The sequence below is a fragment of the Oncorhynchus nerka genome, linkage group LG9a (assembly GCF_034236695.1).
Source record: "Oncorhynchus nerka isolate Pitt River linkage group LG9a, Oner_Uvic_2.0, whole genome shotgun sequence".
NCBI lineage: Eukaryota > Metazoa > Chordata > Actinopteri > Salmoniformes > Salmonidae > Oncorhynchus > Oncorhynchus nerka.
Window position 1 is genome coordinate 42478892 of NC_088404.1, and position 12413 is coordinate 42491304.

The 12413-nt window shown below is 45.6% G+C and overlaps 1 protein-coding gene across 1 annotated transcript; it reads left to right on the plus strand.

Annotated features, from left to right (window-relative positions):
- The first annotated feature begins 10532 nt into the window (after nucleotides 1-10532).
- On the plus strand, nucleotides 10533-12413 carry LOC115134327 (potassium voltage-gated channel subfamily G member 4-like). The gene has a single exon (XM_029668166.2). The coding sequence runs from the start codon at nucleotides 10668-10670 to the stop codon at nucleotides 11517-11519; it is 852 nt and encodes a 283-aa protein (XP_029524026.1). The 5' UTR covers nucleotides 10533-10667; the 3' UTR covers nucleotides 11520-12413.

The following is a 12413-nucleotide window of genomic DNA, read 5'->3' on the forward strand; positions in this document are numbered from 1 at the left end:
CCAGGTCTGTATCAGTGACTTGTAGGCTATGCACTAGCCCGGAGATGCTAAACGTGTTTATGTTAATTAACGGTCAATTACCGTGAGACCAGCAGTTATATTACATGACAGTTACCAGCTGACAAAAAGAGTAGAGGCAGAAGCCAAAGTATAGACATTCTTACAATACCTTCTTCTAAGATAAAGCAGCAGCCCCTGGTTTGTGATCTATCCACTGTGCTCCCGGCCCTGTCTACTGTCTTCACTTATTTATACTGCAGTCTTACTTCAATAAGAGGAGCTTGCTCTTGTTACTCAGGGTGTCTCTGCACAGAAACACGCATGCACGCACATACACAGCTCTTTGACAATCTGCCCAAATACAGTACTGTATTCACATTCACATACTGTATGTACACAGCCATAGACACAGACAGTTATAATAGCAGACAAAACATAATTTCACTGCAAATGATGGTAATGGGGTTCATCCGGAACAATTTCCTTGTTAGGGCCAGAGAACCTGTGAAAACAAATGATAGAGAGAGAGAGAAATATGGACAGAATCATACAGAATCATACAGTAAATCACAAAGTCAATACCTCAGAATATTTTCTTTCTCTTACACTACTCAAGCTTCTATTTCAATGGGTAATTACTTTGTGGAAGTCTTGACTGTGACAATGAGACTTGAATGTTTTTACAGGTGTTTTGCAATAGCCGCTTGTGTGAAGTGAACAGAGAAATTAGGCTAGTTTTACCCAATGATTTAAACACATCTTTACACCCAGAACTGAATCAGCTAAGGCTGTCACAAGAGATTATATACAGTTGAAGTCAGAAGTTCACATACACCTTAGCCAAATACATTTAATCTGAGTAAAAATTCCCTGTCTTAGGTCAGTTAGGATCACCCCTTTATTTTAAGAATGTGAAATGTCAGAATAATAGTAGAGAGAATGAGTTTATTTCAGCTTTTATTTCTTTCATCACATTTCCAGTGAGTCAGAAGTTTACATACACTCAATTAGTATTTGCCTGTAAATTGTTTTGTGTTGATTTTTCCATGATGTCACACAGAGACAGAGTTTGAATGTAGGCCTTGAAATACATCCACAGGTACACCTCCAATTGACTCAAATTATATCAATTAGCCTATCAGAAGCTTCTAAAGCCATGACATCATTTTCTGGAGTTTTCCAGGCTGTTTAAAGGCACAGTCAACTTAGTGTATGTAAACCTCTGACCCACTGGAATTGTGATACAGTGAATTATAAGTGAAATAATCTATCTGTAAACAATTGTTGGAAAAATGACTTGTGTCATGCACAAAGTAGATGTCCTAACCGACTTGCCAAAACTATAGTTTGTTAACAAGAAATTGGTGGAGTGGTTGAAAAACGAGTTTTAATGACTCCAACCTAAGTGTATGTAAACTTCCTGGAACTATTGTATCTCTTGAAAGTTAGTATAGCTGTGTATGCATGGGCTTGGTCTGAGGAGTAGCAGGTAATTATGTATGCAGTGACATCACAGGGGGTTGACTACAATCATGATAAAAGCAACGTGGACTTTTCCTTTGATGCAGAACTTACTCGGAAACATGTGTGCTATGTTCCTGATTGTCAACTTCTGTCTGCAATTGCATTAATAAAGTTTTTTGAATTATTTAGTTAAATATATTGTCATAATGCTAATTTCACCAATGAGCCAATGATGATTGACAAGGATGAAAGGAACGAACCCTAACAGTTGCAAATATGTCTTCCAAATGGACAATGACCCCAATCATACTTCCAAAGTTGTAGCAAAATGGCTTAATGACAACAAAGTCAATGTATTGGAGTGGACACAAAGCCCTGACCTCAAAGGTTTTAAGGAAGAGTTCACCAAGCAGAAGACATTTTTTATTTATTAAAACAATTTAATAATAATTAACTAATGGAGCCTTTATCCTGACTGACGTACAATTAGGTCTTCCAATCTCAGTAGCTAATCCTATTTATTCTCCTCACTCGCTATACTATAGATTCTATAGCCACGTGGATGAAGATTGAATTCATCATCTCTCCATTGCTTAAAGGCTTAAAGGCTTAATAAATACATTGAACATGATCAGAATTGTCTCACTGTCTCTTAACCTCAGATGTTAAAAAACAGGTTTTCCTGAACAGCAGCTCATCTTGAATTACACAACGTGACAGCAATCCATGCTTTGGTTTAGTTTCCCTGGCAGTGTTTCCACATGCAAACATTTTAGCATTTGTGGCACAAATCCCATTCAAGTCATGGGACTGATATTAGAATCTTTCGCGCATCATGTTCAAATAATTTATAAGTGATTTTGTTGAGGTTCACAATCAATTTGAAATCATTTTTGATGATGTGGACATGATGCACGAAATATGCTAATATCGGTCCCATGATTTGAATGGGATTTGCGGTACAAATGCTAAAATGTTAGCATGTGGATACAATGCCAGGGAAAATAAACCAAAGCATGAATTGTTGTCATATGTTGTCCATAGACTGCCTACAAGGTAAGGAAACCAATGTGTCATTTTGTAATTTGGGTGAACTATCCCTTTATTTTTTTTATTTTTAGGTTTTGAACCAAAGCCTTGGAAAGGAGTAGACACATTTCACACTAGAAATTGTGGTGCCATTGAGTGATACAACACTGCTATTCTGTTAGAAGCATCTCTGAGAATGTTGCTAACCCTTTCTGACTGTAGCCAAGTAAGTTGTCATACATGTCAGGCAGTTGGTTGTACACTATGTTATTCCCATTGGCCCTTTTTAATTATTCAATTCCGTCACTACTTGTTACATTCTGACTTTGGAATTTGTCAATACTGATCTTGATGATTTGTTTTCCAGTCAGAGGCAAGTTAGCAGTAGCCACATTGAATTGACTGCTGCTGTTAAAATGAGACGTCATTGACATTTGTTACAGAACAAATCAGTGAGATAAGATTAGAGGGAATGCCTTAGCTCTGAGAAATCAAGCATCATGCAGATGAGTGGGAGAGCATCACTCTGCCTTAATGTGCTCAAAATCCCAGAACACAAGGAATATTTATTTACCTCTTAGCCCAGGTCAGCCCTCTGGAAAGAGAGGAGGGGGGAGAATGAGTGAGGGATGAATAGATAGGGTAGAGGTTGAGAAGTCCCAGGGGTTGAGAAATGGCCAAGAGATGGACTGAATGTGAGTGAGACACAGGAGGAGTAGAGATTAAATATCCATTAGTTGGGAAAGATTCCCAGATCCCTTTGGCTTAGGAAAGGTAAAAGTCCTACTGAGAGAAGTACAAATCTCCCCTCCAGTGGCCAGGTGCATGATCGCCTGTAGGAGCTGGAGGGACAGTGAGTAACCTCTCTACATTGAGGCTAATAACCCTACAGCAAGCATCAGGTTAAAGCAGCTCTAACTCTACCACCACTGTACTGACTGAAGAAGGCACGAAGTACACACAGAAAGATAACAATGACTCCCGCTCTGAGAGAGCGAGAGAGAGAGGGAAAGAGATTAGGGGGAGGGATGTGTGAGAAGGAGAGAAAGTAGGGGAGGGAGGTGAAAAATGAGGGTGAGAAAACAAGTGTTTGTGTGAGGGATAAAACAGAGAATGTGTGTGTGTGAGAGGGATGGTGGGAGAGAGATGGGTAGGAAGAGAGGAAGAGGGATAGAAGCCAGCCAGGGAGGGAGTGAGGGATGAGAGGGCTGATGGGAGAGGCAGGGACAGGTGAGAGTAAGGAATGAGGCATGTGTGTGTGTGTGTGTGTGTGTGTGTGTGTGTGTGTGTGTGTGTGTGTGTGTGTGTGTGTGATCAGTGGATATAGCTGGTGGCAGTTTTTTTCCATTTGGTCTATGAGTGTTTAATTACCTGCCCCTCTTAAGGCGGTTAAAGGGGATTCTGGCTTTTTTGTCTTTTGGGGTCATGCCCAGTGTGTCGAATTAATCTTTGATCCTGCGTAATGAATTGATTGTGTCCCACTTAGCTAGTAGCATGCAGAGTAGGTGTTAGCTGAGGATTTATTAATTACTAGGGGCCCAGTTCAGACTTCTAGGACTTTCTTTTTTACCATTCTTCAACCCATGGTTATGATGGACTGTACATTGAATTATATTAGGGAGCATAGTGTACAATAGTATAAATACAGTGCATTTGGAAAGTATTCAGACCCCTTCCCTTTTACCACATTTTGTTACGTTACAGCCTAAAATTGATTAAATTACTCGTTTTCCTCATCAATCTACACACAAATCCCCATAATAAAAGCGAAAACAGTAAAAAAAATATGTTTAAAAAAATACCTTATTTACATAAGTATTCAGACCCTTTGCTATGAGACTCAAAAATGAGCTCAGTGCATCCTGTTTCCATGACCCTAAGCACAGGGCCAACGAAATGCAGGAGTGGCTTCGGGACATTTACATTACATTTAAGTCATTTAGCAGACGCTCTTATCCAGAGCGACTTACAAATTGGTGCTTTCACCTTATGACATCCAGTGGAACAGCCACTTTACAATAGTGCATCTAGGTCTTTTAAGGGGGGGAGGGGAGAAGGATTACTTTATCCTATCCTAGGTATTCCTTAAAGAGGTGGGGTTTCAGGTGTCTCCGGAAGGTGGTGATTGACTCCGCTGTCCTGGCGTCGTGAGGGAGTTTGTTCCACCATTGGGGGCCAGAGCAGCGAACAGTTTTGACTGGGCTGAGCGGGAACTGTACTTCCTCAGTGGTAGGGAGGCGAGCAGGCCAGAGGTGGATGAACGCAGTGCCCTTGTTTGGGTGTAGGGCCTGATCAGAGCCTGGAGGTAGTGAGGTGCCGTTCCCCTCACAGCTCCGTAGGCAAGCACCATGGTCTTGTAGCGGATGCGAGCTTCAACTGGAAGCCAGTGGAGAGAGCGGAGGAGCGGGGTGACGTGAGAGAACTTGGGAAGGTTGAACACCAGACGGGCTGCGGCGTTCTGGATGAGTTGTAGGGGTTTAATGGCACAGGCAGGGAGCCCAGCCAACAGCGAGTTGCAGTAATCCAGACGGGAGATGACAAGTGCCTGGATTAGGACCTGCGCCGCTTCCTGTGTGAGGCAGGGTCGTACTCTGCGGATGTTGTAGAGCATGAACCTACAGGAACGGGCCACCGCCTTGATGTTATTTGAGAGGACAGGGTGTTGTCCAGGATCACGCCAAGGTTCTTAGCGCTCTGGGACGAGGACACAATGGAGTTGTCAACCGTGATGGCGAGATCATGGAACGGGCAGTCCTTCCCGGGAGGAAGAGCAGCTCCGTCTTGCCGAGGTTCAGCTTGAGGTGATGATCCGTCATCCACACTGATATGTCTGCCAGACATGCAGAGATGCGATTCGCCACCTGGTCGTCAGAAGGGGGAAAGGAGAAGATTAATTGTGTGTCGTCTGCATAGCAATGATAGGAGAGACCATGTGAGGTTATGACAGAGCCAAGTGACTTGGTGTATAGCGAGAATAGGAGAGGGCCTAGAACAGAGCCCTGGGGGACACCAGTGGTGAGAGCACGTGGTGAGGAGACGGATTCTCGCCACGACACCTGGTAGGAGCGACCTGTCAGGTAGGGCGCAATCCAAGCGTGGGCCGCGCCGGAGATGCCCAACTCGGAGAGGGTGGAGAGGAGGATCTGATGGTTCACAGTATCGAAGGCAGCCGATAGGTCTAGAAGGATGAGAGCAGAGGAGAGAGAGTTAGCTTTAGCAGTGCGGAGCGCCTCAGTGATACAGAGAAGAGCAGTCTCAGTTGAATGACTAGTCTTGAAACCTGACTGATTTGGATCAAGAAGGTCATTCTGAGAGAGATAGCGGGAGAGCTGGCCAAGGACGGCACGTTCAAGGGTTTTGGAGAGAAAAGAAAGAAGGGATACTGGTCTGTAGTTGTTGACATCGGAGGGATCGAGTGTAGGTTTTTCAGAAGGGGTGCAACTCTCGCTCTCTTGAAGACGGGAGGGACGTAGCCAGCGGTCAGGGATGAGTTGATGAGCGAGGTGAGGTAAGGGAGAAGGTCACCGGAGATGGTCTGGAGAAGAGAGGAGGGGATAGGGTCAAGCGGGCAGGTTGTTGGGCGGCCGGCCGTCACAAGACGCGAGATGTCATCTGGAGAGAGAGGGGAGAAAGAGGTCAGAGCACAGGGTAGGGCAGTGTGAGCAGAACCAGCGGTGTCGTTTGACTTAGCAAACGAGGATCGGATGTCGTCGACCTTCTTTTCAAAATGGTTGACGAAGTCATCTGCAGAGAGGGAGGAGGGGGGGGGGGAGGAGGATTCAGAGGGGAGGAGAAGGTGGCAAAGAGCTTCCTAGGGTTAGAGGCAGATGCTTGGAATTTAGAGTGGTAGAAAGTGGCTTTAGCAGCAGAGACAGAGGAGGAAAATGTAGAGAGGAGGGAGTGAAAGGATGCCAGGTCTGCAGGGAGGCGAGTTTTCCTCCATTTCCGCTCGGCTGCCCGGAGCCCTGTTCTGTGAGCTCGCAATGAGTCGTCGAGCCACGGAGCAGGAGGGGAGGACCGAGCCGGCCTGGAGGATAGGGGACATAGAGAGTCAAAGGATGCAGAAAGGGAGGAGAGGAGGGTTGAGGAGGCAGAATCAGGAGATAGGTTGGAGAAGGTTTGAGCAGAGGGAAGAGATGATAGGATGGAAGAGGAGAGAGTAGCGGGGGAGAGAGCGAAGGTTGGGACGGCGCGATACCATCCGAGTAGGGGCAGTGTGGGAAGTGTTGGATGAGAGCGAGAGGGAAAAGGATACAAGGTAGTGGTCGGAGACTTGGAGGGGAGTTGCAATGAGGTTAGTGGAGGAACAGCATCTAGTAAAGATGAGGTCGAGCGTATTGCCTGCCTTGTGAGTAGGGGGAAGGTGAGAGGGTGAGGTCAAAAGAGGAGAGGAGTGGAAAGAAGGAGGCAGAGAGGAATGAGTCAAAGGTAGACGTGGGGAGGTTAAAGTCGCCCAGAACTGTGAGAGGTGAGCCGTCCTCGGGAAAGGAGCTTATCAAGGCATCAAGCTCATTGATGAACTCTCCGAGGGAACCTGGAGGGCGATAAATGATAAGGATGTTAAGCTTGAAAGGGCTGGTAACTGTGACAGCATGGAATTCAAAGGAGGCGATAGACAGATGGGTAAGGGGAGAAAGAGAGAATGACCACTTGGGAGAGATGAGGATCCCGGTGCCACCACCCCGCTGACCAGAAGCTCTCGGGGTGTGCGAGAGCACGTGGGCGGACGAAGAGAGAGCAGTAGGAGTAGCGGTGTTGTCTGTGGTGATCCATGTTTCCGTCAGAGCCAAGAAGTCGAGGACTGGAGGGAGACATAGGCTGAGATGAACTCTGCCTTGTTGGCCGCAGATCGGCAGTTCCAGAGGCTACCGGAGACCTGGAACTCCACGTGGGTCGTGCGCGCTGGGACCACCAGATTAGGGTGGCTGCGGCCATGCGGTGTGGAGCGTTTGTATGGTCTGTGCAGAGAGGAGAGAACAGGGATAGACAGACACATAGTTGACAGGCTAGAGAAGAGGCTACGCTAATGCAGAGGAGATTGGAATGACAAGTGGACTACACGTCTCGAATGTTCAGAAAGTTAAGCTTACGTAGCAAGAATCTAATTGACTAAAATGATTAAAATGATAGAGTACTGCTGGGGTAGGCTAGCTGCGTTGTTGACACTACCCTAATCAAGTCGTACCGTTGAGTGTGAAGTTTCTACAATGCTGCTTATCGGGAGCTAGCTGGCTAGCTAGCAGTGTTGGTTACGTTACGTTGCGTAGGAGAACGACAATAGCTGGCTAGCTAACCTAGAAAATCGCTCTAGACTACACAATTATCTTTGAAACAAAGACGGCTATGTAGCTAGCTATGTAGCTAGCTACGATCAAACAAATCACACCGTTGGGACTGTAATGAAATGAAGTGAAAAGTGATACTACCTGTGGAGCGACGCGGAATGCGACCGAATGCGAAAGTTCTATTCAGTAGACGTTGGCTGGCTATTGGCTAGCTAGGAGTGTCTCCTACGTTAAGGACGACAAAATAGCTGGCTAGCTAACCTCGGTGAATTAAGATAATCACTCTAAGACTACACACTCTAAACTACACAATTATCTTGGATACGAAGACAGCAAAGACAACTATGTAGCTATCTAATACTACACTAATCAAGTCGTTCGGTTGAGTGTGATAGTTACTACAGTGCTACGGTAGCCGGTGAACGTATGCTAGCTGCTAGGCAGATAGGAGGGCGACGAAATACGATAATAACGCAATTATCACTCTAAGACTCCACACTCTAAGCTACACAATTATCTTGGATACGAAGACAGCAAAGACAACTATGTAGCTAGCTATGTAGCTAGCTAACACTACACTAATCAAGACGTTCAGTTGAGTGTGATAGTACTACAGTGCTACGGTAGACGGTGAACGTGTTGGACAGATAGGAGACGACGAAATACGATAATTACGCAATTATCTTTGATACAACGACGACTATGTAGCTAGCTAAGAGGAAATTGCTAAGATTAGACAAATCAGACCGTTGTACTATAATGAAATGTAATGAAATGTAATGAAAAAGTTATACAACCTGCAGACCGAAGCGCGGATGCGACAAGTCTCTGTATGTCCTTGAGTGGCCCAGCCAGATCCCAGACTTGAACCCGATCAAACATCTCCGTAGAGACCTTCAAATAGATGTGCAGCAACACTCCCCCTCCAACCTGACAGAGCTTGAGAGGATCTGCAGAAAATAATGTGAAACCCTCCCCAAATACAGGTGTGCCAATCTTGTAGCGTCATACCCAAGAAGACTCGAGGCTGTAATTGCTGCCAAAGGTGCTTCAACAAAGTACTGAGTAAAGGATCAGAATACTTATGTAAATTATATTTCAAAATTTTCTAAAAACCTGTTTTTGCTTCGTCATTGTGTATAGATTGATGAGGGATTTTCTTTTAAATTTTAGAATAAGTCTGTAACGTGGAAAATGCTGTGGAAAAGGTAAAGGGGTCTGAATACTTTCTGAATGCACTGCATATACCGTATTGCCCGCACTGATCATGGAACTGTGTAATGACAACCACCAAGTATTGCACCATGCACCAGGTTCAAACTGTAATAACAGTTTGGTTTGCGCTCCATAATGATTTAATATAATTTTTCCATTTAGAAAAAGCTCTTATCTAGAGCGACTTACAGTGCACTCATCTTAAGCTAGCTAGGTGGGACAACCACATATCACAGTCATAGTAAGTACATTTTTCCTCAATAAAGTAGCAATCAACAAGGTCAGAGCTAGTAAAGGGGAAAAAAGTGAAGTACGAGTGTTAGTTCACGAAAGGCTTCTTTTTTTGGAGGTGGGGGAGGGTAGCTCTTCAAAGAGTTAGGGTTTCAGATGTTTTCGGAAGATGGCCAGGGACTCTGCTGTCCAAGCTTCAGGGGGAAGCTGGTTCCACCGTTGGGGTGCCAGAACAGACAAGAGCTTGGACTGGGCTGAGCAGGAACTGCCCTCCCATAGGGGTGGGAGGGCCAAGAGACCAGAGGTGTACTCAGTACTCGGGTTAGGGTGTAGGGTTTGAGCATAGCCTGAAAGTAGGGAAGTGCCGTTCTTGTTTCTGCTTCGTAGGCCTTCATGTACAATTTCTATTGCATTAAAATATTATCCACTATTACTAGTGATCCTCAGCAACATGGCTGTGACAGAATTTACAGGGAAGCAAATTAAGTTAAACGAAACATTGAATGGAATGATACTAAATGTAGGCTACCAACTGAATGGGAACTAACACTGAATTGGCAGTTAAATGTGTGTTTATTACTCACAGTTGCTACTGGTAGAGGCTAATAATATTTAGCATGATACAAATAGTAGGAAACAGAATGTCAGGGTATATAATTAGAACATTCAAGAGTGCACAAAGGTTACATTTGGCGCAACATTGCCCACATTAATAAAACCACATTTTGTACTTCACTGTGGGAAAGGGGCAGAAATACGTGTCATGTTGATATGCTTTTCAGTTTTCTGCTGTATTACTGGTTTCACAATCATCTCCAGCGTTCATAAGGAAAAATCATCTAAACCAACTGCTGTTGTATTTGCAATCCCTTTCTTCAAGCGGATTACTCATTTAACTAGGGCTTATCAATAGCTCTTATCAATTTATACATTGCAGTGAATGGAGAATGCTGTTATTTCTCTCTGGAAAAGAAAGCAGATGTTTTTCCACTTGAAACCGACAGGGTTTGCTCAACCTTTTTCAGGGTTTCCTTGCACGTAAAGGTGGTGGAATTATTAGGGAATCAAGTCAAGATCAGAATATGCTTATCTGTAGACACACCTCTGCCACACCCCCATTTCTGTGATCTCCACCCCAAATGAATAACTGACTGACACATGCGTTTCCCCATACTAAAGTTCAAGGTCAGAATGCTCTAAGAGAGGAAAGTGCATGAAAAAGGAATGAAGTTCCATTTAGGCACATGTAATTCCTCCCTAGATGATTATCTAACCTGCTGATTTCTGTCCCTCCCCTTGTGTGTGCCTTTCTCTCTCTCTTCAACACTCTCTACCTACTCCTCTTTCTGTTTGTCCAAATCCCCCCCCCTCTCTCCCCAATCTCTTAATCTCTCTCTCTGTCTATCTGTGCCACAGGGTGAGTGTTCTCAGAAGTGTCGCCATATGTTCATCGTGGAGACGGTGTGCGTGGCCTGGTTCTCCCTGGAGTGGATCCTGCGCTTCATTCAGGCTCGCAGCAAGCTGGAGTTCATCCGAGGGCCCCTCAACGTCATCGATGCCATGGCCATCCTGCCCTACTATGTGTCTCTGGTGGTGGATGAGGATGATCCGGCCCTGGACCATGAGAAGGCCGGGGGGACCAGCTACCTGGACAAGCTGGGCCTGGTGCTCCGGATCCTGAGGGCCCTGAGGATCCTGTATGTGATGAGGCTGGCCCGTCACTCTCTGGGCCTGCAGACCCTGGGCCTGACGGTGAGGAAGAGCACCAGAGAGTTTGGCCTTCTGCTGCTCTTCCTGTGTGTGGCCGTCACCCTCTTCTCCCCGCTGGTTCACCTGGCCGAGAGCGAGCTCACCGGAGCCCAGGACTTCAGCAGCATACCCGCCTCTTATTGGTGGGCCATTATCTCCATGACGACAGTGGGCTACGGCGACATGGTGCCACGCAGCATCCCTGGCCAGGTGGTTGCGCTGAGCAGCATTCTGAGTGGCATCCTCATCATGGCCTTTCCAGCCACCTCCATCTTCCACATGTTCTCTAAGAGCTACCAGGAGCTCAAGCAGGAGCACAACCGCCTGTTCAAAGAGGAGTGTGCGGCTGCAGCGGCCCTGGCGGCAACCAGCAGGGAAGGTCAGGAGGGGAGCGAGGACTTCCCTCCCCCAGGGCTGCGCCACATGTGCCCAGACACGGAGAGCACTCGCTCTCTGGAGTCCCTGTCCCTTCTTGAGAACGGCGGTGTGATCTCAGGGAATAACCAGCATAGCCACAGCCCCAGGCTGCCAGCTGGAGCCTTCTAGACAGACAGACAGGCCTCACCTGCCCTGGCCCACAGACCTCACAGCACACTAGGAACAGGGAGGCCTCAGCAGGCTTACTAATCACAGACTTAATAGAAGATGCAGTAAAAGATCCAATCCAAAGTAATTTTTTCCATGGCTGTCTTTATCTCTGAAAATATTGCGTAGCTCACCCACAACATAATTGTTTTAATTTTAGTCTCAATCTCTATCTGAGATCAGAATGTGCAGACCTGGGCCAATGGAAGCCATAGCCATCTGTCTACACTAGACCCATCTGTACTGAGCTCAACTCTGCTGATTTTATTTCTGAGAGGCTTTGAAAGCTGTACTTAAAAAAAATCTCAGATGGATGCTTCTGACTATCCCATGCTGAATAAACCCTCTCTCTTTCTCCCTTTGCAACAAATGCAAAGATACACACAGACTAACACTGGATTTGGCTGCTTGAGTGTCTGGAGTCATGGACATGGAGTTATTTGCCACTCCACCACATATTCCGTCGTGACCGGCAGGAAGAGGATATTGGATGAGCAGTGATCATAGTCCTTTTATAATCTACAGGAGACAGAGAGCCATCGGCATAGAATTAACTTTGTTAGGCTCCAAATAAAAACACAAGTCATCTCAACTACGCAGTTGTCGTAGTTTTTTGTCTTTCTGGGAAGATATATCCTATCTTATTCCCTGAAAAGATCAATCAGAGAGGGTATGTGCCGGGGTGAAACATTAGTCCTTGTAAGTGAGATAAAGCTGCCAAGACACAGCATCACATGATGCAAAATGCATCAATACCAGCTGTATTTCTGTGTTTTGAAAGTTATATATCGTGAAAACTTGATTGCTGACATGCAAAACATTTTGGGACTATATCAACAATGGACTAATGAAATA

Excerpts from the sequence above, each read along its gene's own strand:
- LOC115134327 (XM_029668166.2), top strand. The coding sequence starts at position 10,668 with ATGTTCATCGTGGAGACGGTGTGCGTGGCCTGGTTCTCCCTGGAGTGG.